We start from the raw sequence: 27,007 nt of genomic DNA on the forward strand, positions 1-27,007 counted from the left end.
CAACCTGCACATTCCCCTCTCCCTCAACAACCTGCACATTCCCCTCTCCCTCAACAACCTGCACATTCCCCTCTCCCTCAACAACCTACACACTCCCCTCTCCCTCAACAACCTGCACATTCCCCTCTCCCTCAACAACCTGCACATTCCCCTCTCCCTCAACAACCTGCACATTCCCCTCTCCCTCAACAACCTGCACATTCCCCTCTCCCTCAACAACCTGCACACTCCCCTCCCTCAACAACCTGCACACTCCCCTCTCCCTCAACAACCTGCACACTCCCCTCTCCCTCAGCAACCTGCACACTCCCCTCTCCCTCAGCAACCTACACACTCCCCTCTCCCTCAACAACCTAAACACTCCCCTCTCCCTCAACAACCTAAACACTCCCCTCTCCCTCAACAACCTAAACACTCCCCTCTCCCTCAACAACCTAAACACTCCCCTCTCCCTCAACAACCTAAACACTCCCCTCTCCCTCAACAACCTGCACATTCCCCTCTCCCAGATCCATCACATGATCCAGACACACATTAGCCCATTTCCGCCGCTGCCCCTCCCGCTCCGGCCAATCCGCGGCCGCCACGTCAGAGCTCGGCCCCGGCGGCCTAGCCGGGTGTTGACGGGCGCCATGCGCGGTTTGGGCCTGTTGTTGCTGCTGCTGCTGTGGCCGCCTCCGGGGGTGGCCGGGACCTCGGCAGGTGTGTGGCCGCTGGGAACAAGGGTGGGTCCCCTGACGGCGAGGAACAGGGAGCGAGCTATCCCGGCATGAGGCGTGCCGGGGTGCCCACAGCAACGGGTTTGGGGGAGGGTGGGGTTTCCTAGCAACGCGGGGAATGGGAGTCCCTTAAGGAGAGATTGAAGCTGGCCTGTGGACGAATGGGACGTAATCCCGAGTGACACCACAGGGTAGGTCTACAAAGCATCTGTGAAGGTGGAAAAGTTCGTGTTTCAAGTACACGACCCTTGGTCAAACTGGGCAGAGGGGAAGCATACTCGTTTTAGGTAGCAGAGTAGGGTGAGGGGGCTTGTGCTGCAGAGAATACCTTGGCAATTCATCTGGCTATTTTACCTGGATTGGATTTATGAGGAGAGATGGCATAGCTAAATTTTGGAGGGAGGTGCTGCTGATAGAAGTACATAAAATAGAGTATATCGTCAACATTGTTCCCCATATCAGGTGTATGAAAAACAAGGGGTGTAGTTTTAAGATGAGAGGAATAAATTTTAAGAGATCTCCGTATAGAGATTTCTGGAATTCACTGTCAGAGATGGTGGTTGATCGGGTATAATTGCAAACTTTAAGATGAAAGATATGTAGAGGTATGTAGTACTAACATGGCAAAATGGCGTTAGTGTAGGCTGAATGGTCTATGCTCTACAATTCTGACTCAGACAAGGGAATGTCTGATACAGTAAGACTAGATGAATTATTGTTGCAGTCAAAATCAGAATAGGCTTTTTTTCCCCTGTGAAGTTTGGTGGTCATTCCTACCTGTGGCCATCAAACTTTACAACTCCTCCCTCGGAGCATCAGACACCCTGAGCCAATAGGTTGGTCCTGGACTTATTTCCACTTGGCATGATTAACTTATTATTATTTAATTATTTATGGTTTTATTTTGCTATATTTCTTCGCTATTCTTGGTTGGTGCGGCTGTAACCATACCCAATTTCCCTCAGGATCAATAAAGTATGTCAGTCTGAAATACAATGCTAATATAAAGTTTTTTTTTTGGGGGGGGGATACTGAGCTAAAATAATGATTTAATAAATTGGAGTCCGACAGGCTGCACATGTCCAGATGGAACAGATCTTATGTCAGTGTGGAAGGCTATAGTCAGAAATATCAGGTTGGAGTGGGGATGGTGAATTAATGTGGTAGGCAACAGTAAGCTGAGGATCACCCCTTTAATTCCTCCCAGTCTGTTTGGTTTCTCCAGTATAACAGTGAATAGAATACACCATACTGGAGGAAGTGCCGATGAATTGCTGCTTCACCTGGAAAGACTGTTTGGGATCCTGGATGGTGGGGAGGGCATAAGTGAGAAGTATTTCCTGTTGTTGCATGGGGAAGTGCCATAAGATAGGGGATGGGGTTTGAAAAGGATCCTGGTCAATATGGGCCCAGTATTGAAATCTTGTTGGAGCAGGTAGAAGTTGTAAAGAGTGATGTGTTAATTGCAGAGGCTGGTGGAGTGGAAGTTATGGACCAGGAAGCTCTCTGCTTGCTCAATCTAGAATGAGAGGGAATGAGGTGTGGGAAATAGGAGTGGTTCAGTGTTCTCACAATGAGGGGGAGTTGCCATTATTCAGGAATTTGGAGGGATATTCTCTTGGTTCCAGTGTTGTGGCCCAGAGGTGACGGTCTCAGAGTAATGGTCAGCCATTCAGGGGAGGTGAGAAGAAATGAAGTGCTGGAATCTTCTACCTGACCTATGTTAAGGCACAGTCACAGAACTGATTGCTGTATTTTAAGAGAATCAGAGGATATCCTGACAGTGGCGCTGCAGTAAAAGATTAGCCATGAACTTATTGAATGGCTCGCTCCTGCTTCTACACTTATATGTTCTTTCTCCTTTTGTGACAATTGTAGATGAAGATCTTGTCAATTTGCCTGGTGGAAGGTTTCGCATGGGCACGAATGAGGCCGATGCCAGGGATGGAGAAGATCCTGTCAGGGAAGTGGCTGTGAGACCGTTTGCCATAAGTCAGCATCCAGTCACTAATGCAGAATTTAGGTTAGAAAAAATATGTAATGCTTACTGAAATATTTTGCTTTGAATAATTTCTGGATAAGCAATTCTGTGGCTTAGGGGAAACTGTAAAAAAGGAAATCCTTACCCAACACACAAAAAATGCTGGTGGAACGCAGCAGACCAGGCAGCATCTATAGGGAGAAGCACTGTCGACGTTTCGGGCCGAGACCCTTCGTCAGGACTAACTGAAAGGAAAGATAGTAAGCTTTTACTATCCTTTCAGTTAGTCCTGATGAAGGATCTCGGCCCGAAACATTGACAGTGCTTCTCCTTGTAGATGCTGCCTGGCCTGTTGCTTTCCACCAGCATTTTGTGTGTGTTGCTTGAATTTCCAGCATCTGCAGATTTCCTTGTGTTCGCTTATCAAATCCTTACCCATGTCATTTTGTGAGCGATAATGCTCAGAGTTAATTAAATTCAATTTATGTCCATGTTTATTTTTTGACAATAATCGTCCGTGTGTTTCCACCAAAAAGTGAGTTAACAATAACATTATACTGAAATAATTAATGAAGGCCATGGAAATATTAGAGATTTATATCACATTAAGATTTCTTGGGTTCCTGGATGGTAAGGAGAGCCGAGTTGAGGGGACACATATCTCCTGTGGTTGCATGTGGAATACCATAAGGTAAAGGAGGTTGGAAGAGTAAACCTGGCCAGCTATGTACTTGTTGAGTTTTTTCTAAAAAGAGCTTTTTAAGATATTCCTCCATCCCCAGCTTTGCAGGTTACATTTCTTCAACTGGTGATCCAGATTGCATTTTAATATGTGGATGGTTTTTCCCTCACCCCTGTAAGCAGTGAACTACAGATTTCTACAGCACAAAGGTGCAGCTTGTAGATCCACCGCCTCAGGATCATTGTATGAATGGAATTTGCACATTTTCCCTGTGATTATGTGGGAATTCCCAGTTCCTCCCACACCCCAGACATGCTGATTGTTGGGTTAATTGGGCATTGTAAAACTCCCCAAGTTTGTCAATGAATGGTGGAATTTTGGAGAAGATGAATGTTGGAAGAATGGAAAATATAGGATTATTGTAAAGGCATAGTTGATGGCACAGGTTCAGTGTGCTGAGGCCTGTTTCCATATGGTTATCCTTCTATATTAAATCAATGTTATTTGTTTTTTGACCTCTATGAAAGGAAATTATTATACCTTGTTCACCCAGTCTCAAGCTCTCATTTTTATGAACTTAAGTCAAATCTCCCTTCACTTCTATTTTCCAAACAAAAGGAGCTTAGTGTAGTCCACTTCTGTTCAGTAAAATTTGGGTGGCTCACTTAACAGCAGGTAGTATCCACTCTGTCAACTCCTTTCTACCTCCAAGCTTTAATACTCTGTTATTAAACCTCAGTATTCCTCCCATCCAATGTTTTCTTTTTGTGTACATATCAAGATTCCATTTAGGAAAAATGAAAGTAATTACAACTCAATTATTTTGTTTCACTGTTTTTTGGTTCACTCTATTCAAAAGTATTGGAAAGCAAATTTCCAACCAAATGATTATAAAGTTTGATAAACTCTTTGCCTAACAGCCTAAATAATTTATAATCAAACTTGTGTTCTGTTGTATCTCATTACCAAAAAATGTAAGGGAATATGTAGATTCCAAAATCTCCTGCTGTTTAGGCTGAACTGAAGGAGCTGTTTTTTCTGTGTAATTCCAGCAGTGGAGTCAAATTTGAACTCTGTGCCTTGGAGTACTGAGGGGAAGATCAGCCTGGTACACATTGCTGGAAGTAGGTGCTTGGTTCTATGGGATAAGTTGGCTAGTAGTGCTGGTGCCTTGTAGGTCGATTGACCTAGGATCAATCTTTGAAGCTGTCTGTATGGAATTTGCACATTCTCCCTGTGACTGTTTCCTCCAGGTGCTCTAGTTCTTCCCACATCTTAAAGATGTGAAGATCAGCAAGTTAATCTACTACCACTCCCTGGCTTTTCCCTCAAAGCTAATGTGTAATGTCAACCTGCGCAGCTTCATTGAGCATCCTATGGACTCAGATGCCAGGATTCCTCTGATCCTCCACACTGCCAGGAGTCTTACCATCAATACTATATTCTGCCATCATATTTGACCTACCAAAATGAACCACCTTACACTTATTTGGGTTGAACTCCATCTGCCATTTCTCAGCCCAGTTTTGCATCCTGTCTATGTCCCGCTGTAACCTCTGACAGCCCTCCACACTATCCACAACACCCCCAACCATTGTGTCATCAGCAAACTTACTAACCAGCCTTCCACATCCTCATCCAGGTCATTTATAAAAATCACAAAGAGTAAGGGTCCCAGAACAGATCCCTGAGGCACACCACTGGTCACCATCCTCCATGCAGAATATGACCCGTCTACAACTACTCTTTGCCTTCTGTGGGAAAGCCAGTTCTGGATCCACAAAGTAATGTCCACTTGGATCCCATGCCTCCTTACTTTCTCAATAAGCCTTGCATGGCGTACCTTATCAAATGCCTTGCTGAAGTTCATATACACTACATCTACTGCTCTTCCTTCATCGATGTGTTTAGTCACATCCTCAAAAAATTCAGTCAGGCTTGTAAGGCATGACCTGCCCTTAACAAAGCCATGCTGACTATTCCTAATCATATACCTCTCTAAGTGTTCATAAATCCTGCCTCTCAGGATCTTCTCCATCAGCTTACCAACCACTGAGGTAAGACTCACTGGTCTGTAATTTCCAGGGCTATCTCTACTCCCTTTCTTGAATAACGAAGCAACATCCGCAACCCTCCAATCCTCTAGAACCTGTCCCGTCCCCGTTGATGATGCAAAGATCATTGCCAGAGGCTCGGCAATCTCCTCCATCACCTCCTACAGTAGCCTGGGGTACATCTCATCCAGTCCAGTGGACTTATCCAACTTGATGCTTTCCAAAAGCTCCAGCACATCCTCTTTCTTAATATCTACATGCTCAAGCTTTTCAGTCTGCTGCAAGTCATCACTACTATCACCAAGATCCTTTTCCATAGTGAATACTGAAGCAAAGTATTCATTAAGTACCTCTGCTATATCCTCCGATTCCATACACACTTTCCCACTGTCACACTTGATAGGTCCTATTCTTTCATGGCTTATCCTCCTGCTCCTCATATACTTGTAGAATGCCTTGGGGTTTTCCTTAATCTTGCTTGCCAAGGCCTTCTCATGGCCCCTTCTGGCTCTCCTAAGTTCCTTCTTAAGCTCCTACCTAGTAGCCTTATAATCTTCTAGATCTCTAACATTACCTAGCTCTCTAAACCCTTTGTAAGCTTTTCTTTTCTTCTTGACTAGATTTATTACTGCCTTTGTACACCACGGTTCCTGTACCCAACCATAACTCCCCTGTCTCATTGGAATGTACCTATGCAGAACTCCACACAAGTATTCCCTGAACATTTGCCACATTTCTTCTGTACTTTTCCCTGAGATCATCTGTTTCCAATTTAAGCTCCCAATTTCATGCCTGATAGCTTCATAGTTCCCCTTACTCCAATTAAACGTTTTTCTAACTTGTCTGTTCCTATCTCTCTCCAATGCTATTGTAAAGGAGATAGAATTATGATCACTATCTCCAAAATGCTCTCCCACTCAAAGATCTGACCCCTGACCAGGATCATTTCCCAATACCAAATCAAGTATAGCGTCTCCTCTTGTAGGCTTATCTTCATATTGTGTCAAGAAACCTTCCTGAACACACCTAACAAACTCCATCTAAACTCCTTGCTCTAGGGAGATGCCAATCGATATTTGGGAAATTAAAATCTCCCATCACGACAACACTCCGATTATTACACCTTTCCAGGATCTGTTTCCCTATCTGCTCTTCAATATCCCTGTTACTATTGGGGGGCCTATAAAAAAACACCCAGTAAAGTTATTGACCCCTTCCTGTTCCTAACCTCCACCCACAGAGACTCCGTAGACAATCCCTCCTTTTCTGCAGCCATGACACTATCTCTGATTAACAGTGCAGTGCCCCCACCTCTTTTGCCTCCCTCCCTGTCCTTTCTGAAACATCTAAAACCCGGCACTTGAAGTAACCAATCCTGTCATTGAGCCATCCAAGTCTCTGTAATGGCCACCACATCATATCTCCAAGTACTGATCCACGCTCTGAGCTCATCTGCTTTGTTCACAACACTCCTTCGGTCTGAATGCGACCCTTCTCTATCACCTGCCTATCCTCCCTCACACACTGTCTCCTAGCTTTTTATTTGTGAGCCAGCCGCCTCTTCCCCACTCTCATAATTCCAGGTATTGATCCATGCCCTGAACTCACCTGCCTTTCCTACACAAATTTCTTGCATTGAAATGTATGCAGCTCAGGATACTAGTCGCACTGTGCTCTACCTTTTGATTCCTGACTTTGAGGCCTTACCAACATCTATCTCAGCAAGTTTTCCTCTAACTGTACTGGTACTCTGGTTCCCTTCTCTCTGCAACTCTAGTTTATACCTCACCACACAGCACTAACAAATCTTCCTGCTAGGCTATTAGTCCTTTTCCAGTTCAGCTGCAAACCATCTCTTCTGTACATGACCCACCTTCCCTGGAAGAGAGCCCAATGCTCCAAAAATTTTATGCTCTTTCTCGTACACCAATGCCATAGCCATGTGCTAAGTTGTCGAATGTACCTATTTCTGACCTCGCTAACATGTGGCACAGGTAGTAATGCTGAGATCACAACCCTGGTGGTCCTGCCCTTTAACTTACCACATAACTCTCTGATCTCCCTTAGCAGAACCTTGTCACTCTTCCTATCTATGTCTTTGACACCTACATGGACCACAACTTCTGGCTGCTCAAACTCCTACTTAAGAATGCTGAGGATTCAATCCACAATGTCCCAGACTTTAGAATCTGGGAGACATCCAGGAATTTCATTCTCATCCACAGAACTCCTTTCTTTTCCCCTAACTACAAATCCTAACCCTAACCTGGACTATCACTACAGCTCTTAACCTTCTGAATTGCAGAGTCAGAGTGCCATAGAGCCAACTGCTGTGACTTTCCTCTGCTAGGTCATCACCCCCCCAAACGGTATCCAAAGGGGGATGGCCACAGGGGTGTTTAATCACTTTCTCCTTCCTGACTGTAGTGAATAGGGCTGTAGAGAAGGCCTTAAACTGAATACTGTGGGGAGGTGGGAGAGGCATGGGAGGTGCCTGTGAAATTTAGAACATTAAAGAGAACGGTCATAGTTAAAATGCAGTCGTAAAATGGGCCAGAATGTGTCAGGAAGTGACAGACTTGTAAGCTTATACCCACAATTAGTGTCAGAGCAGGGGAAGATGGTACAAAGACAAAATTAAAGTATAAGATGATGAGAGGCATTGATCATATGGATTGTCAGAGGTTTATTCCCAGGGCTGAAATGGCTAGCACCAGAGGGCACCGTTTTAAGATGCTTGGAAGTAGGTACAGAGGAGATGTCAGGTAAGGTTTTTACGCAGAGGGTGGTGAGTGTGTGGAATGAGCTGCGGACGATGGCGGCGGATATGTTAGGATCTTTTAAGAGACTCTTGGACAGATACATGGTGCTCAGAAAAGTAGAGGGCTATGGATAACCCTAGATAATTTCTAAGGTAAGGACATGTTCAGCACAGCTTAGTGGGCTGAAGGGCCTGTATTGGCTGTAGGTTTTTTCTATGTTTCTGAAGGCTCTTTTTCTGAATGTGCCTGGCAGTTGTGAAAAGGGCGGAGAGTGAATCATCCCTCTCGTGGAAATAGTGGTGGAGCTATGGATCTCTGCCTGAAAGACTGGTGGAGACATCAACTTTCAGTGTAGAAAAGCCCTTGAAATGTTATGCACATATCATTATAACCTGGGAGTTGTGCAATGAATATTGTAAGTAGCTGCTCCTTTGCTTGCATGGAGAAAGTGGGTTTAACTTCATATTCCACAGCCTATGGACACACCTTCAAGAACTCTACCACTAATTTTCTCAGTATTTATTTACTTCTTATTTGTATTTGTGCAGATTGTCTTGCACATTGGTTGTTTGTCAGACTTTGTGTAGTTTTTCTTTGACTCTAGTGGATTTCTTTGTTCTACAGTGAATCTCAGGGTTGTATATGGTGGCATATATATACTTTGATAATAAATTTACTTTAAACACTTTGAATCCTTTTACTGAGGGTATTAAGATGCTGAGAGTGCAGATCCTGAGATGGCTGATGCCCATGTAGGCGAGGACAATATGTTTCTTGGGTTACAGCTGAGTTGAATGATTTTTACATATTCCAAAGCACCTACGTTCAGTTCTGCTTACTGGGCTGATCTCCCATTGCTCGTCCAGGCACTTGTGTCTACACTGGCCGTGGCTGAGATTACAGACAAAAATTGCATTCAACTGTGAACAGAAGAAAATACTGTATTGCAATTGATGATATGATACAGTCGATTACCAGTCTGCAATCATCATTATTTAGTTTTTGGCATTTTTGCAATTTGTTGCAGAGAATTTATCAGATCACAGAAGTACAAAACAGAAGCAGAGACATTTGGCTGGAGTTTTGTATTTGAAGACTTTGTTTCAGAAGAACTGAAAAGCAAAGTAACACAAACAATCGAGGTGTAGTAATTTCTTCTTTGTTCCCTTTCCCAAATTGTGTGCAAAAAGAATATAGTAGTGAGCAATAAAGGAACTGGAAATATATATTAAAGCTTGGATCTGGATTGGAAAGAAGGAATGGGGGCGATCTTGAGTCTTTTACTCTGTAAGAGTATTGAAATGGATAAAGGATGTATGCCTTTATCCATTATTGAAATGGATAAAGGCATGCATTTTCATGAATATTTCATCCAATCAGTAACACCAAACCTGCCTTATAGCATGGTACTCTATCTCTGAGCAAAGAAGCAATTACAATTAATTCATATTGGAAAAATTTTTGAGCACTCCCAGACCCGAAAAATAACCTACCAAATCATACCAAATAACACATAAAACCTAAAATAACACGAACATATAGTAAAAGCAGGAATGATATGATAAATATAGAGCCTATGTAAATTAAAAATATTGTATTACAGTGTAGTTTCACTTATCAGAATCTGGAAGACAGCGAGCCAAAATCAATTTGGAGAGAAAAAATCGGCACATACATGCCTATGCAAGTACACACATGCGCACACAACTGCCCGCACAAGGCTTCACGGTCATGGTAGTCTTTCTCAGGGTAAACACACATATAAAGCGGGTGTCTTTTTTTCGTAAAAGTGAAAACCCTCTGGTTAGCGAAAACAGGTACTAATGTAGGTCTTTCGTAACAATGAGCTGTCGTAAAGCGAGCTTTTGAAAAACAGGCCACCTGTAATTAAAATACGATAATAATTACAAAATTTTAGATGCTGGACATCTGAAATAACAGCAAACTGTAAAGAGAAAATAAAGTTTATCTTTCAGGTCAAAGGTACATGTTCAGAATCGACAAAGTGCTGCTTATTTTCAATAAATTCTTCAAACAAAGTCAGGATTGGTGGTGGCAGAATCTGCTAGAACTGAGGCGATTTTGGAAGACTTCATGGATGTTGTCAGGTCTAAATTCAATAAAATACAATGAAGGAAAAAATACTGAGAGAAAATAGTAGATGTATTTAATTAAAGGTATCAAATTCAGGCCTTGAAGTATGAAAGGTCTGAATACTCAGGATATTAAATTTTCACGGAACAGTATTCGTCTAAGTAAATAAAACCTTCTGACACATTGTTAAAGATGGACAATATCTGTATTGGTTTTTTATGCTGAAATCTGGATTCTAGTAATTGGAAATGATAGAAAATTATGAATGGAATAGAAAAGGTTCTTCCTGAAGCAAGTAACTTTTTGAAATGTGCCTGTGGATTGAGGAGTTGTTTACAGTATGAAAGTAGACTTGGGTTGTAGAGAGGGATCACTGTTTTGGTCAAATGGCAAATGGAGTTTAATACAGAGAAGTGTGAGGTGTAGCAGTAGTGAGGCTAGAATATGCACCATGAATGTTCAGGTCTTCAGGAGCATTGAGGAACAGAGAGACCTTGGAGTGCAAATCCATTGATCCTTGACTATGGCAATGCAGATAAAGACCATAAGGCATAGGAACACAATTAGGCTATTCAGCCCATTGAATTTGTTCCACCATTCCATCATGGCTGATTTATTATCCTTAACCCCATTCCCCTGCATTTTCCCTTACTATGCCCTTTGATGCCCTTACTAATCAAAAACCTAACAAAGTCCTGATGAAGTGTCTAGGCCTGAAACACTGATTGTACTCTTTTCCATAGATGCTGCGTGGCCTGCTGAGTTCCTCCAGCATTTTGTTGCTTGTGTGTCAGCAGATTTTCTCTTGTTTGTGATTAAACTCTGCTTGAAATATACCAAATGACTTGGACTCCACAGCCATCTGTGGCAATGAATTTCACAGACTCAACACCCTCTGGCTAGAGAAATTTCCCCTCATTTCTGATCTAAAGGGGATGTCCTTGTATTCTGAGCCTGTGCTCTCTCCGTGTCTTCTCTGTCTAGGCCTTTCAATATTTGATAGTTTTCAATGAGACCCCCCCCCCCCCATTCTTCTAAGCAGTTAATACTGGCCCAGATCCATCAAATGCACCTCAGACCTTAACCCTTTCACTCCCAGGATCATTCTTGTGAATCTGGTCTGGACACTGTCCAGTGCCAGCACATCCTTCCTTAGATAAGGTGCCCAAAACTACTTACAGTACTCCATGCAGTCTGGCCAATACCTTATAAAGTCTCAGCATTACATCCTTGAGTTTATTTTCTAGTCCTTTCAAAAGGAATGCTACCATTGTATTTGTCTTCCTTACCACCAATTCAACCTGCAAGCTAAACTTTACAGAATCCTGCAGGAGGACTTCCAAGTGTATTCCAACTCTAATTTCTGAATGTGCTTCCATTTAGGAAATAATCTATATCTATGCTACTTCTACCAAAGTTATGAGCATACACTTTCCTACACTGTATTCCATCTGCCACGTTTGCCCATTCTCCCAATCTGTCTATCCTTCAACATTACCTGCCCCTCCACCAATCTTTGTATTATCTGCAAAACCATCAATTCCATCACCCAGATCATTGACATATGACAGGAGGTGCCAGCCCCCAACCCAATATAAAACCCAGTGGCACGCAGCCAGTTCTGGCATCTCCTTCACCAGTTTCCGCGACAGGTGTCTCCAAGGCATCAGGGCCTTGTCCATGCAATAACTGAGGCAACGCAGCTCCCCGATGTTGGCTTCGCCGTAAGATATAGGAGCACAAGTAGGCCATTCGGCCTATTGAGCCTGCTCTGCCATTCAGTCATGGGCTGATCCAGTTCTTCCAGTAATCCCCACTCCCCTGCCTTCTCCCCATACCCTTTGATGCCTTGGCTAATCAAGAACCTATCTACCTCTTGACATGGCCTCCACAGCTGCTTGTGGCAACAAATTCCACAGATTTACCACCCTCTGCCTAAAGTAATTTCTCCACATCTCAACTCTAAATGGACGTCCTTCAATCCTGAAGTCATGCCCTCTTGTCCTGGACTCCCCTACCATGGGAAATAACTTTGCCATATTTAATCTGTTCCGCCTTTTAACATTCGGAATGTTTCTTTGAGATCCCCCCTCATTCTCCTGATCTCTGACGAATACAGCTCAAGAGCTGCCAGACGTTCCTCATACCATAACACTTTCATTCCTGGAATCATTTTTGCAAATCTTCTCTGAACGCTCTCCAATGTCAGTATAACCTTTCTAAAATAAGGAGCCCAAAACAGTGCACAATTCTCCAAGTGTGGTCTCACGAGTGTCTTATAGAGCCTCAACATCACATACTCTATACCTTTAGAAATGAATGCTAACATTGCATTTGCCTTCTTCACCACTGACTCAACCTGGAGTTTAACCTTTTGGGTATCCTGCACGAGGACTCCCAAGTCTCTTTGCACTTCTACATTTTGAATTCCCTCCCCATCTAAATAATAGTCTGCCCATTTATTTCTTCCACCAAACCAGTGAAATTTAAGAGACTACTAGACAGGTATATGGAGGAATTTAAGGTGGAGGGTTATATGGGGGGGGGGGCAGGGTTTAAGGGTTGGCACAACATTTTGGGCTGAATGGCCTGTACTGTGCTGTTTTGTTCTTCAAAGTGCATGACCGTACACTTTGAAACATTGTATTTCATTTGCCATTTCTTTGCCCATTTCCCTAAACTATCTAAGTCTCTGCAGGCTCTCTGTTTCCACAACACTACCTACTCCTCCATCTATCTTTGTATCATTGGCAGATTTTGTCACAAATCCATTAATCTCACAGTCCAAGTCATTGACATACATCATAAAAAGCAGTGGTCCCAACAGCAACCTCTGTAGAACTCCACTGGTAATTGGCAGCCAGCCAGAATAGGATCCCTTTATTCGCACTCTCTGCTTTCTGCCAAAGACCAATGCTTCACCCACGCTAGTAACTTACCTGTAATTCCACGGGCTCTTATCTTACTAAGCAGCCTCATGTGCGGCACCTTGTCAAAGGCCTTCTGAACATCCAAGTATACCACATCCACTGCATCTCCTTTGTCTATCCTGCTTGTAATTTCCTCAAAAAATTGCAGTAGGTTAGTCAGGCAGGATTTTCCTTTCAGGAAACCATGCTGGCTATCTTTGTCATTTGCCTCCAGGTACTTCGTAATCTCATTCCTAACAATTGACTCCAACAACTTCCCCACCACTGATGTCAGGCTAACAGGTCTATAGTTTCCTTTCTGCTGCCTCCCACCCTTCTTAAATAGCGGAGTAACATTTGTAATTTTCCAGTCATCTGGTACAATGCCAGAATCTATCGATTCTTGAAAGATTATTGTTAATGCCTCTGCAGTCTCTCCAGGTACTTCCTTCAGAACCCGAGGGTGCATTCCATCAGGTCCACGAGATTTATCCACCCTCAGACCATTAAGCTTCCTGCGTACCTTCTCAGTCATAACTTTAATTGCACATCCTTCACTTCCCTGCTGGTCTTGAATGTCCGGTGTACTGCAGATGCCTTCCACTGCAAAGACCGATGTAAAATCGCGTTCAGTTCCTCTGCCATCTCTGCATCTCTCGTTACAATATCTGCAGCATCATTTTCTATTGGTCCTATATCTATTATACCCTTTATGCAACTTAAAAAAACTTTTAGTATCTTCTTTGATATTAGTCGCCAGCTTCCTTTCCTTTTCCTTCCCAATGACCTTTTTAGTTTCTTTCTGCAAGTTTTTAAAAGCGTCCCAATCTTCTATCTTCCCACTAGCTTTGGCTTCCTTGTATGCCCTCTCTTTTGCTTTTACTTTGGCTCTGACTTCACTTGTCAGACATGGTAGTGTCCTTCTTCCTTTTGTAAATTTCTTCTTATTCTCATTTTTCTCAGAAACTCCAGCCATTGCTGCTCTGCTGTCCTTCCTGCTAGGTCCCTTTCCTGCCAACTTTGGCCCATTCCCCTCTCATGCCATTGTAATTTCCTTTATTCCACTGAAATACTGACACATTGGATTTTAGTTTCTCTTTCTCAAATTTCAAAGTGAACTTGAACATATTGTGATCACTGTTTACTAAGGGTTCCTTAACCTTAAGCTCTCTTATCATCTCCAGATCATTGCACAACACCCAATCCAGCATAGCCGATCCCCTAGTGGGATCAACAACAAGCTGTTCTAAAAAGCCGTCCCTTAGACATACTACAAATTCTCTCTCTTTAGGTCCAGTACTGACCTGGTTTTCCCAATCCACTTTCATGTAAAAATCCCCAACGATTATTATGACATTACCCTCCTGACATATCTATTCTATATTACCAATGTCCAACAGGGTCTTGTGAACACAGTAAAATTGCATCTTCCAGAATCTGCAGAAACTCTTGTGGTTATAACTTGAATTTGGCTATTTTATTGGTTAAACATTATGAATAGAATTTCGGTTAGAAGTAGTCAGGTGTGAGAAGACCACATTACCTTTTAGTTTGTTATTTCCTTTCTCTTCCCTTTGTCTAGACTTGCTGATCTTTTGTTTGTCTTTTACCATGTCTCTTCCCTCCGGTTCTTTGCCCTTACAACATTTAATAAAACAATCCTAAACTATGGAATTTGTACTTCATTCTTGAATTCCGAAGAAACTTTGAATCGCAAAAGCATCAGGATGCAACAGTAGAGAAGTGAGGAATTATGCGCTTCGGTAGGAAGTATAAAAGTGTAGATTACTTTCCATACAGGGTGGAAATTCAGAAAATGCAATGTTAGCACTCTTTTCGAGAGGACTCTAATATGAAAGCAAGGATGCAGTGCTGGGGCTTTATAAAGCATTTATCAAACTGCATTTAGAATATTGTGAGCAGTTTTGGACTCCATATCGAAGATGTGCTGTGCTGATGAGAGTCAAAAAAAAGTTCACAGGAATGATTGTAAGAATAAAAAGTTTAACCCCTGTGGAGGGTTTGATAACCTTGAATCTATTTTCAATGGATTAATTGAAAGTTTTAATGAGGTTGTCACTGGGATACCATAGTAAGTGTGGATTACAAATAACATCTCCCCCTCGCTGATAATCAACACCAATGCACTTTAAAGATGCATGCTTAGTCAACTGCTGTACTCTGTCTACGTCCATAAATATGTGCCTAGGCCCAGCGCTAACACCATCTATAACTGCCAATGACAATTATTGTTGGCAAAATTTCAGATGGTGATGAGGAAGCATACAGGAGTGAGACAGATCAGCTGGTTAAGTGGTGTCACAACGACCTTGGAATCATCATTAGTAAAACCGAGGAATTGACTGTGGACTTTAGGAAGGGGAAACTGAGGGAACACACACCAGTCCTCATCAAGGGATCAGCAATGGAAAGGGTGAGATGCTTCAAGTTCCTGGGTGTTAACATCTCTGAAGGTCCTGGGCCCAATGCATTGATGCAATTACAAAGAAGGCACAACAGGGGCTATCTTTCATTCAGAGTTTGAGGAGACTTGATATGTCACCAAAGACTAGCAAATTTCTACCATGGGAGTATTCTCTCCCTGTCTGCTGTGGAGGGGCTACCGCACGGGATCAGAAAAGGCTGTAGAAAGCTGCAAACTCAGTCAGCTCCATCATGGGCACCAGTCTCCCCAGCATCCAGGTGATGCCTTTTGAATACGTCATCCGTCATTAAAGAACCCCTTCATTCAGGACGTGCCCCCTTCTCATTGCTACCATTAAGGAGGAGGTGCAGAAGCAGGAAGATAGGGCTAGGGTTAAATTGGGGGTTGCTGGGTAGCACAACTCAAGGGCAGGAAGGGCCTGTTCTTTGCTGTATCTCTAAATAAATGAACACATACATACATCAATGTTAGAGCCACTGGGCTAGTCATTGTTTCTGTTGGGTTCCAGGGTGATAGTGGTTTTCTTAAAGTGGGAACAAACCACATTCTGAAGCAGAGAGAAGTTAAACATGTCTGTAAATACCCATGCCAGATAATTCATTCAGGATTTAAGGACGTGGTCAGAACCACCATTCCGCCAGATGCTTTCCACGAGTTCACCCTCCAGAAGCCTGAAATTAGGTCCTTGACATATTCAGGTGCACTGGAGATTGTTAGGGTGGGTTCCTTTCTGTTCAAAGCCTGCATGGAATTGTTAAACTCATTGAAAAGGGATGTGCTCTGATCAGCAGTGCTGCCTGAAGTAGTATGTTAACCCTACCAACTGGACTGGGTCTCAATTTTTGACTGGTTTGCTCTCTGAATCTTTGAAAGCTTTACAGAAATCATATCTTGATTTTTTTGTAGAGGTCAGGGTCATCTGATTTGACTGTTGCAGACCTAGACTTCAGAAGAGTGTAATTCATCCATGGTTTCCAATTTGGAACCTGTCAAATTCTCCTCTTTAGCTCACAATCCTCTACATGAAAAATATGTGATGGTTGTTACGTACCCCGTAACTGGGTCACTTACCAGCAAAGATAGAGAGGTCCGTTGAAGTCTGATGGTACTATTTTTAACATTATTTATTGATAAAAATACACAAAAATATCAATGCAAACCTACAGATAATATACGTCGTCAATACTAAATCTAAAACGTGGGTATAATAATAATCAATAAGAAATAGCTCTATCGTTGTTTAGGGGATAATGTATTGTCCGATGGAAATATAAAAGTCACTTTAGTTCATTCAAGCTGCAGCTTTTGGTTGGAGAGAGAGACGATGTTTTTAGAACTTGTCCGTTTTCCCTTTTTATGATGTCAATCCTTCGAAATGTCGTCGGTGGTGATCTCTTCCTTAGCTAAGCCGCCTTCCATGGTAGGCAACGGGAAAGGACACACGTGGGCCCTCCACCGGCTGTCGCTATTAAACGCTGTCACGGGACTTCTAGTGTTTCTCCTTGTGCGTGTGTAAAGGGGCTGTTCCCCAGACCCTCTTTTATCCTGATTCACAGGGTCTCAGATGTCAATCAGGTTGGGGAGGACGCCATCCCCCCAACCAGCCCACGTTGCTCATTCCTTGAGGACGTCGATGAATAGCGCAGTGCTCAATACACAATTCCGTCTCCAAGGGACAATGGCCGATTCCCGTAGCTTTGTATCGTTGAGGGGCCCGGACATTCCAAACATCTCTCTCTCATTTCCTGGGTCTCCTGACCTGAATTAATAGCGATCTTGCAATTCTCAAAAAGGAGGGGCCACAGGCGTAACATGGTAGAGACATATTCAGCTCAAATGGTAGCTGATTCTTTGAACCTGGACCAGTCTACTGACTCAAAGTAGTTGTGTAGACTCTCGTGTTTCCTCAGATCACACTATACAACTTTCGTTACTGGATTATCCTGTTTCAGCTTCTGTTTGCTTGAAGCAGTTGAGTACCTCAGACCAAAGAGTACCAGTGAACATTCCAGCCAGTTCATCAAGCTCTTCCACAGCTGTCAAGCTTCCTTCAGTGATTCAAGTTTCCTCTGGAATTACAACTTCACACATGAAATGGCTTTCTGCAGATCATACCTGGCCCTCTTATATCTTACGTGGTAGGCAGACTGGAATACCATTGAAATAGTCTCAGCAGGTTGAGATCTGTGGTTCATCCAGGGCTTCTGGTTATGGAAGACTGAATGATTTTGTGGGACAACTTGTCCACGACTGTTTTATAAAGTCCGTGACAACCATGGTGTATTCATACAAATCCTCTGATGAATCCTTGAATGTGGCCCAATCCATTGACTCAAAGCAATCCCATAGCCACACTTCTGCCTCCTGCAACCATCTCTTTGTTGTCCTTATCTCTGGAGCTTTGCTCTTTATCCTCTGCCTATATGCAGGTAGGAGAAGGACTAATAAGTGATTTGATTTCCTGAAATCCGGTCTAGGCATGGAACAGTAGGCATTCCTTATCGTAGTAAAGCAGTGGCAGAGTGTTTTGGTGATATGTTAATGATAATTGGGAGTGATCAAACAAGCCTGATTGAAGTCCCCAACTATGATTTGAAATGTGTTGATGTGGATTGTTTCTTGTTTGGTAATCAGCATTCAATATTTAAAGTGGCTGATTAATGTTGGCTTTTGGCAGCATGTAACCTGTGGCCAGGATCATGGAGGAGAACCCTCTTGGTAAGTAGAGCACTTACTTAATCATTACACCTTCTAGGTGAAGGGAGCAAGGGTACGACAAAACCATCATGTCCGAGCACCACAAAGAATTTATCATGAAACACAGACCCCACTTCTTACCTTCTCCGAATCATAAGTTTGCTCCATTCTGTGTATTGAGAAGCCTTTTGTCCTATTGCAACGTGTTCGAAGTGAGCTGTATCTCCATGAAACACAGAACAGCAATTTCTCATTTCCCTCTGGAACAGCCAGAGGGACCCTCAGTCTTGTTTAGCAGAGACTACATTTGCTAGAATGATGCTGGGAAGGGGGAGTTTCATTCCTCTGCATCTCAGCCTGGCTTGGAGTAATTCCCTCCCCCTTCTCTTCAGGTGATGTACTTTCATCCACTTACAGGTGCCATGCCTGCAAGCTTCAGAGTTATGTCCACTGAGTCTTTCAGAAGATCATGAAATTGCTAATGTATTAAGATGATTCAGAATACTCTACTTTGGTTAAAGGGAAATTACAGGCTGGAGATTGCATTGACAGTGATTCAGAAAAGGTATCTTAGATGTTTTGTAAGCAGCCCTCAACATGTCGCCATGGTTCACAGGCACCATCTTGCATCTGGAAAAATGTTTCTGGAAAGGCGATGGCTATTTCATATTAAATCAGTGTGAGCTATCAAGATTAAATGAACTTTAACCCTAATCAGTGGGCTCATGGGGAGAACATATATGGGAAGCACTGTGGGTTGGGGGGGGGGGGGGTAGAGAGCAGCAGGGAGAACAGTTTGTATCTTGACCTGGAGAATCAAGCTAAAGAGTTCACAGGTACAAGGATTCATCAAGTAGCTGAGATAATCTGCCAACAACCCAACCCAATGAATCCAAAGATATCTGATCTCTCAAAAGGTGAATACAGTGGGTTCTTTATTTTAACCAAACAATTTCAATGTGCCTTTGTATTTGTCTTTGATTTTTGGATGGAATCAGAATCAGACTTATTATCACTAGAATGTGATGTGAAATTTATTAACTTAGTAGCAGCAGTTCAATGCATTACATAATATAGAAAAATAAAAATAAAATAATAATAAATAAGTAAATCTTATTCAGTACACTTTATACTGTATATGTATATTGAATAGATTAAAATCGCGCAAGAAACAGAAATACTATACATTAAAAAAAGAAGTGAGGCAGTGTCCAAGGGTTCAATGTCCATTTAGGAATCGGATAATCAGCATGCTTTTAAGGAGGATAGCAAAATTTGCTGTGGACATAGAGCATCTAATATTTAGGACTTGAAATGCACTGGAAGATACAAAGTTGAATATAACCATATAACAATTACAGCACGGAAACAGGCCATCTTGGCCCTTCTAGTCCGTGCTGAACGCTTACTCTCACCTAGTCCCACTGACCCGCACTCTGCCCATAACCCTCCATTCCTTTCCCGTCCATATACCTATCCAATTTTACTTTAAATGACAATACCGAACCTGCCTCTACCACTTCTACTGGAAACTTGTACACAGCTACCACTCTGAGTAAAGAAATTCTCCCTTGTGTTACCCTTAAACTTTTGCCCCCTAACTCTCAACTCATGTCCTCTTGTTTGAAACTCCCCTACTCTCAATGGAAAAAGCCTATCCACGTCAACTCTATCTATCCCCCTCATAATTTTAAATATATCTTATCAAGTCCCCCACCTCAACCTTCTCCGCTCCAAAGAATAAAGGCCTAACCTTTCCCTGTAACTTAGGTGCTGAAACCCAGGTAACATTCTAGTAAATCTTCTCTATACTCTCTTTATTTTGTTGACAACTCTCCTATAATTTGGTGACCAGAACTGTAAACAATACTCCAAATTCAGCCTTACCAATGCCTTGTACAATTTTAACATTAAATCCCAACTCCTATACTCAATGCTCTGATTTATAAAGGCTAGCATACGAAAAGCATTCTTCACCACCCTATCCACATGAGATTCCACTTTCAGGGAACTATGCACCATTATTTCTAGATCACTCTGTTCTACTGCATTCTTCAATGCCCTACCATTTACCATGTATGTCCTATTTGGATTATTCCTACCAAAATGTAGCACCTCACACTTATCAGCATTAAACTCCATTTGCCATCGTTCAGCCTACTCTTCTAACTGGCCTAAATCTCTCTGCAAGCTTTGAAATCCTACTTCATTATCCACAATGCCACCTACCTTTGTATCATCTGCATACTTACTAATCCAATTTACCACCCCATCATCCAGATCATTAATGTATATGACAAACAACATTGGACCCAGTACAGATCCCTGAGGCACACCACTAGTCACCAGCCTCCAACCTGACAAACAGTTATCCACCACTACTCTCTGGCATCTCCCATCCAGTCACTGTTGAATCTATTTTACTACTTGAATATTAATACCTAATGACTGAACCTTCCTAACTAACCTTCCATGTGGAACCTTGTCAAAGGCCTTGCTGAAGTCCATATAGACAACATCCACTGCTTTACTCCCGTCAACTTTCCTCGTAATCTCTTCAAAAAATTCAATAAGATTTGTCAAATATGACCTTCCACGCACAAATCCATGTTGACTGTTCCTAATCAGACCCTGTATATCCAGATAATTATATGTATCATCTTTAGAATACTTTCCATTAATTTACCCACCACTGACGTCAAACTGACAGGCCTATAATTGCTAGGTTTACTCTTAGAACCTTTTTTAACAATGGAACCACATGAGCAATACACCAATCCTCCGGCACCAGCCCTGTTTCTAATGACATTTGGAATATTACTGTCAGAGCCCCTGCTATTTCTACACTAACTTCCCTCAAGGTCCTAGGGAATATCCTGTCAGGATATATTCCTTAAAAGCGCCAGTACTTCCTCCTCTTTAATTGTCATAGTTTCCATAACTTCCCTACTTGTTTCCCTTACCTTACACAATTCAATATCCTTCTCCTTAGTTAACACCAAAGAAAAGAAATTGTTCAAAATCTTGCCTATCTCTTTCAGCTCCACACATCGCTGTCCACTCTGATTCTCTAAGGGGCCAATTTTATCCCTCACTATCCTTTTGATATTAATATAACTGTAGAAACATTTTGGATTTATTTTCACCTTGTCAAAGCAAACTCGTATCTTTTAGCTTTTCTAATTTCTTTCTTAAGATTCTTCTTACATTCTTTATATTCCTCGAGCACCTCATTTACTCCATGCTGCTTATATTTATTGTAGATATCTCTCTTTTTCCTAACCAAGTTTCCAATATCCCTTGAAAACCATGGCTCTCTCAAACTTTTAACCTTTCCTTTCAACCTAACAGGAACATAGATTCTGTACCCTCAAAATTTCAGCTTTAAATGACCTCCATTTCTCTATTACATCCTTCCCATAATTTGTCCCAATCCACTCCTTCTAAATCCTTTCGCATCTCCTCAAAGTTAGCCTTTCTCCAATCAAAAATCTCAACCCTGGGTCCAGTTCTATCCTTCTCCATAATTATATTGAAACTAATGGCATTGTGATCACTGGACCCAAAGTGCTCCCCAACACATGACCTCTGTCACCTGACCTATTTCATTCCCTTACAGAAGATCCAACACTGCCCCTTTTCTAGTCGGTACCTCTATGTATTGCTGCAAAAAACTGTCCTGCACATATTTTACAAACTCCAAACCATTTACAGTATGGACTTCCCAGTCTATGTGTGGAAAATTAAAATCTCCCACAATCACAAACTTGTGCTTACTACAAATATCTGCTATCTCCTTGCAAATTTGCTCCTCCAATTAGGTGGTCTATAATACACCCCTATAAGTGTTACTACACCTTTCCTATTGCTCAATTCCACCCAAATAGTCTCCCTAGATGAGCCCTGTAATCTATCCTGCCAGAGAACCGCTGTAATATTTTCTCTGACAAGCAATGCGACTCCTCCCCCTCTTGTCCCTCCGATTCTATCACACCTGAAGCAACAAAATCCAGGAATATTTAGTTGCCAATCACACCTCTCCTGCAACCATGTTTCACTAATAACTACAACATCATATTTCCAGGTATCAATCCATGCTCTAATCTCATCCACCTTTCTTACAATGCTCCTAGTATTAAAATAAATGCATTTAAGAGATTCTCCACCTCTTCCTTTCTGTTTATCTCTAACAGTGCAAAGAACTTTACTGTCTTTTTCTTCCTTCTCCGATACATCTGTTCCTACACTCTGGTTCCCCTCACCCCCTTGTATCTAGTTTAAATCCACTGGAGCCTCTCTAGCAAACCTACCTGCAAGAATATTTGTCCCCCTCCAGTTCAGATGTAAACTGTCCCGCCGGAACAGGTCCCACCTTTCCTGGAAAACTGCCCAATTATCTATAAATCTGAAGCCCTCCCTCCTGCACCATGTCTTCAGCCTTGTGTTGATCTGTACTATCTTACTATTTCTAAACCCACCTGCATGTGGCACTGGTAGCAATCCTGAGATTACTATCCTGGAGGTCCTGCCCTTTAACTTGGCACCTAGCTCCCTAAACTCACCTTTCAGGACCTCCTCACTCTTCCTACTCACGTCATTGCTCCCTACATGGACCACGACATCTCTCTCTCACCCTCCCTCTTGAGAATACTGAGAAGTCGATCTGAGATATCTCGGACCCTGGCACCAGGGAGGCAACAGACCATTCGGGATTCTCGATCTCTTCCACAGAACCTCCTATCTGTTCCCCTAACTATCGAATCCCCTATTACTACTGCTCTCCTCTTTTCCTTCCTTCCCTTCTGAGCTGAGGGTCCAGTCTCTGTCCCAGAGACACAACCACTGCAACTTGTCCCTGGTAGGTTGTCCCCACCAATAGTATCCAAAATGGTATACTTATTGTTGATGGGAATGGCCACAGGGGTGCTCTGCTCTTCCTGTCTATTCCCCTTCCCTCTCCTGACAGTCACCGAATTACCTGTCTCCTGGTGAATATGGATTCACCAACGGCTTCTAAAGGAAATTAGACGAGTGTACCATAAAGAGGACATTAGAGGGGTAAGGAGAAATTGCTGGCGGGGGGTTGGGGGGAATTAACTGCATTGCTGTTAGACAAACCAGTGCGAATTCAATGAACTGATTAACCATCTTGTTGCACAGTCCGTAATTCCTATCAATAATCTTTTCTAGAATGTCATTTTTGATATGAACTCGAGCAATTCTCAGTAATTGGAGATTATGTGATCATTTGAAATGTGACCCCATTATACCTGCAGATGTATTGCTGTAGCTGTGAGTCCTTATTGTGCTGAGCTCTTTGCATGACTGCACGACCCTGGGCTGGTTGCAGAGGACTAAATGATCCAACTTTCCACACCATGAGAAGACCAGCCAGACCATAGCAGAGAGTCAACCTCGAGACTCTGCTGAGAGCCCATTCTGGTACTGGCTCTCTTGTTGACAGGGAACTTCAGGAATTTTCAAAGTAGTAAATATTATAAATGTATCAAATACTCTTTAAACTACAATTTTTTTAAAAATGGAAGGCACAAGAAATCATAAAAAGAGTTAACAGATTAAATAAATAAATATGGTAATTAGCCCTCTAACCCTAACCTGTGCATTCTGGAATCCCCTGCAGGGGTTAGTGCTCCTACACCAGGTCTGGCTGCCATGGGATGAGAGAGTGATTCCCAGTGAAGCCGGATTCCGCTTGAAGCAAAAGCACAGATGAAACAACAAGTGTCACTCTGCTTATTCTGATTAATGGCAAATCCATGTAACTTCAGAACATTTGACAGACAGCAGCTGAGATGTTGGTTCTTCTCTTCAATCACTGGCTATAAACAGCTCAGTGCAGCTCTGTGTGAAACAGTTTTCAGTTGTCTTTGTTCAGAGAAAGTTGTGTTAATCATATCTATGTTATTTGCATTACTTTGGTATTCAAAATAATGTTTATTATCAAAGTACATGAGTATCACCACATACAAACCTGAGAATCATTTTCTTGCAGGAAATCACAGTAAATACAAGAAATACAATAGAATCAATGAAAGACTGCATCTAATAGGGCAGTGCTGTATTCAATGAATGACCAGCTAACATTTTGTTGTTACAGGCTGCTCCTTGGTGGCTACCCATTGAAAGGGCATTTTGGAGACAGGTGAGTTTTATAAACTTGTACAGTGAAAGACTAGATTTCATTTTTTTCTACTGTATTTTGTGTAAGAACTATATTTATTTGGAGCAAAACAATTGAGAGCTAATAAATATTGATAGTGATAGTTTATTATTGTCATGTGTACCAAGATTTAGTGAAAAACTCTTGCTTGAATGGCATTCAGACAGATCATGCATGCTAAACATAAGTGTGCTAAGGGAGTAAAAATAAAATGCAGAATATGGAGAGAAACTGCAGTGTGGTTAAATGAATAAAGTGGAAGACGGATTGGGAAATCAAGAGTTGTTCTTTAGCTTGTGTGTCATCATCAATTAAGTGGAATCTGAAAACTTGCATTCATTCTCAACATAAGCAAGATAGGCCTGCGTAACCACACGCCCAATAAGGACCATTAACAGGGTTTGGAGGGTCTTATCCTAGGCCGTGGTGGTTGCAATAACAGACTTTACCCTGATCCTCAACTTCACAGCTGTGAGTTTTTGCAGTTCTTTGTAGGAAGGTTGATACTATACTTCAAAGCAGTTGTATAGGCAAGAGTGATTTCTAGGGGTAGTATAGTCTTGTGCTCCTCTCACAGCTCTAGTCTTGTTATCAAGTCAGAAAATAGAATCAAAGTCCTGATAATTCAGAGGTATAGGCTGTATTTGCAACCTACCTACTAAGTATATGGGGCCTCTAAAACACACCCAACAGCCTGACCAGTCAGTATGTGACGCATATTCAGAACTAAAACGAAGAAAATTGTTAAGGGTGTCATTGTCATGAGGTAGTTCTGAACTTGGGTAGAAAACTGGCACACGAGCTATCCAAAGTATAGTGATTACTTAAAGTCGCAGAGAGCAATGATCAGAAAATTGAGTTCATCAGTCCTTGTCATCAGGTTTTTTCTGGCCACCAGTTCCAAATCCAATGGCATCACTGGCTTAATGTGACCAAAGTTTGCTTTCCCTGGACCTTCAGATCAGGATATGGGGTTAGTGATAGTTGAAACAGGCTTTCCCATCATATAACGATATAACAATTACAACACGGAAACAGGCCATCTCGGCCCTTCTAGTCCGTGCTGAACGCTTACTCTCACCTAGTCCCACTGACCCGCACTCTGCCCATAACCCTCCATTCCTTTCCCGTCCATATACCTATCCAATTTTACTTTAAATGACAATACCGAACCTGCCTCTACCACTTCTACTGGAAGCTTGTTCCATACAGCTATCACTCTTTGAGTAAAGAAATTCCCCCTCGTGTTACCTTTAAACTTTTGCCCCCTAACTCTCAACTCATGTCCTCTTGTTTGAATCTCCCCTACTCTCAATGGAAAAAGCCTATTCATGTCAACTCTATCTATCCCCCTCATATTTTTAAATACCTCCATCAAGTCCCCTCTCAACCTTCTACGCTCCAAAGAATAAAGACCTAACTTGATCAATCTTTCCCTGTAACTTAGGTGCTGAAACCCAGGTAACATTCTAGTAAATCTTCTCTGTACTCTCTCTATTTTCTTGACATCTTTCCTATAATTCGATGACCAGAACTGTACACAATATTCCAAATTCGGCCTTACCAATAACTTGTACGATTTTAACATTACATCCCAACTCATATACTCAATGCTCTGATTTATAAAGGCCAACATACCAAAAGCTTTCTTCACCACCCTATCCACATGAGATTCCACCTTGAGGGAACTATGCACCATTATTCCTAGATCACTCTGTTCTACTGCATTCTTCAGTGCCCTACCATTTACCATGTGTGTCCTATTTGGATTATTCCTACAAAAATGTAGCACCTTACACTTATCAGCATTAAACTCCATCTGCCATCGTATAGCCCACTCTTCTAACTGGCCTAAATCTCTCTGCAAGCTTTGAAATCCTACTTCATTATCCACAATGCCACCTACCTTAGTATCATCTGCATACTTACTAATCCAATTTTCCACCCCATCATCCAGATCATTAATGTAAATGACAAACAGCATTGGACCCAGTACAGATCCCTGAGGCACACCACTAGTCACCGGCCTCCAACCTGACAAACAGTTATCCACCACTACTCTCTGGCATCTCCCATCCAGCCACTGTTGAATACATTTTACTACTTCAAAATTAATACCTAATGATTGAACCTTCCTAACTAACCTTCCGTGCGGAACCTTGTCTAAGGCCTTACTGAAGTCCATATAGACAACATCCACTGCTTTACCCTCATCAACTTTCCTCGTAACCTCTTCAAAACATTCAATAAGTTTTGTTAAACATGACCTTCCACGCACAAATCCACGTTGACTGCTCCTAATCAGAGCCTGTCTATCCAGATAATTATATATACTATCTCTAAGAATACTTTCCATTAATTTACCCGCCACTGATGTCAAACTGATAGGCCTTTAATTGCTAGGTTTACTCTGCCCGCACAAGGTTTCCCGGTCATTGTAGTGTTTCTCGGGGTAAACACACATATAAAGCGGGCATCTTTT

The 27,007-nt window shown here is 42.2% G+C and overlaps 1 protein-coding gene across 2 annotated transcripts in view; it reads left to right on the forward strand.

Annotated features, from left to right (window-relative positions):
- The first annotated feature begins 573 nt into the window (after positions 1-573).
- Positions 574-27,007, forward strand: part of sumf2 (sulfatase modifying factor 2) — a 44,372-nt gene continuing 17,938 nt past the window's right edge. The window contains exons 1-4 of one of the 2 annotated variants that reach the window (XM_059972918.1): positions 574-702; positions 2,598-2,742; positions 9,226-9,340; positions 24,463-24,507. In XM_059972918.1, coding sequence (XP_059828901.1) covers positions 633-702; positions 2,598-2,742; positions 9,226-9,340; positions 24,463-24,507 — 375 coding nt within the window. In that variant the 5' untranslated portion in view covers positions 574-632. Of the gene's footprint in view, positions 703-804; positions 911-2,597; positions 2,743-9,225; positions 9,341-24,462; positions 24,508-27,007 lie in introns of those variants that run through there. The other variant, XM_059972919.1, reaches the window with a different exon arrangement.

Source organism: Hypanus sabinus, chromosome 6, assembly GCF_030144855.1.
Source record: "Hypanus sabinus isolate sHypSab1 chromosome 6, sHypSab1.hap1, whole genome shotgun sequence".
Classification (NCBI taxonomy): Eukaryota; Metazoa; Chordata; class Chondrichthyes; order Myliobatiformes; family Dasyatidae; genus Hypanus; species Hypanus sabinus.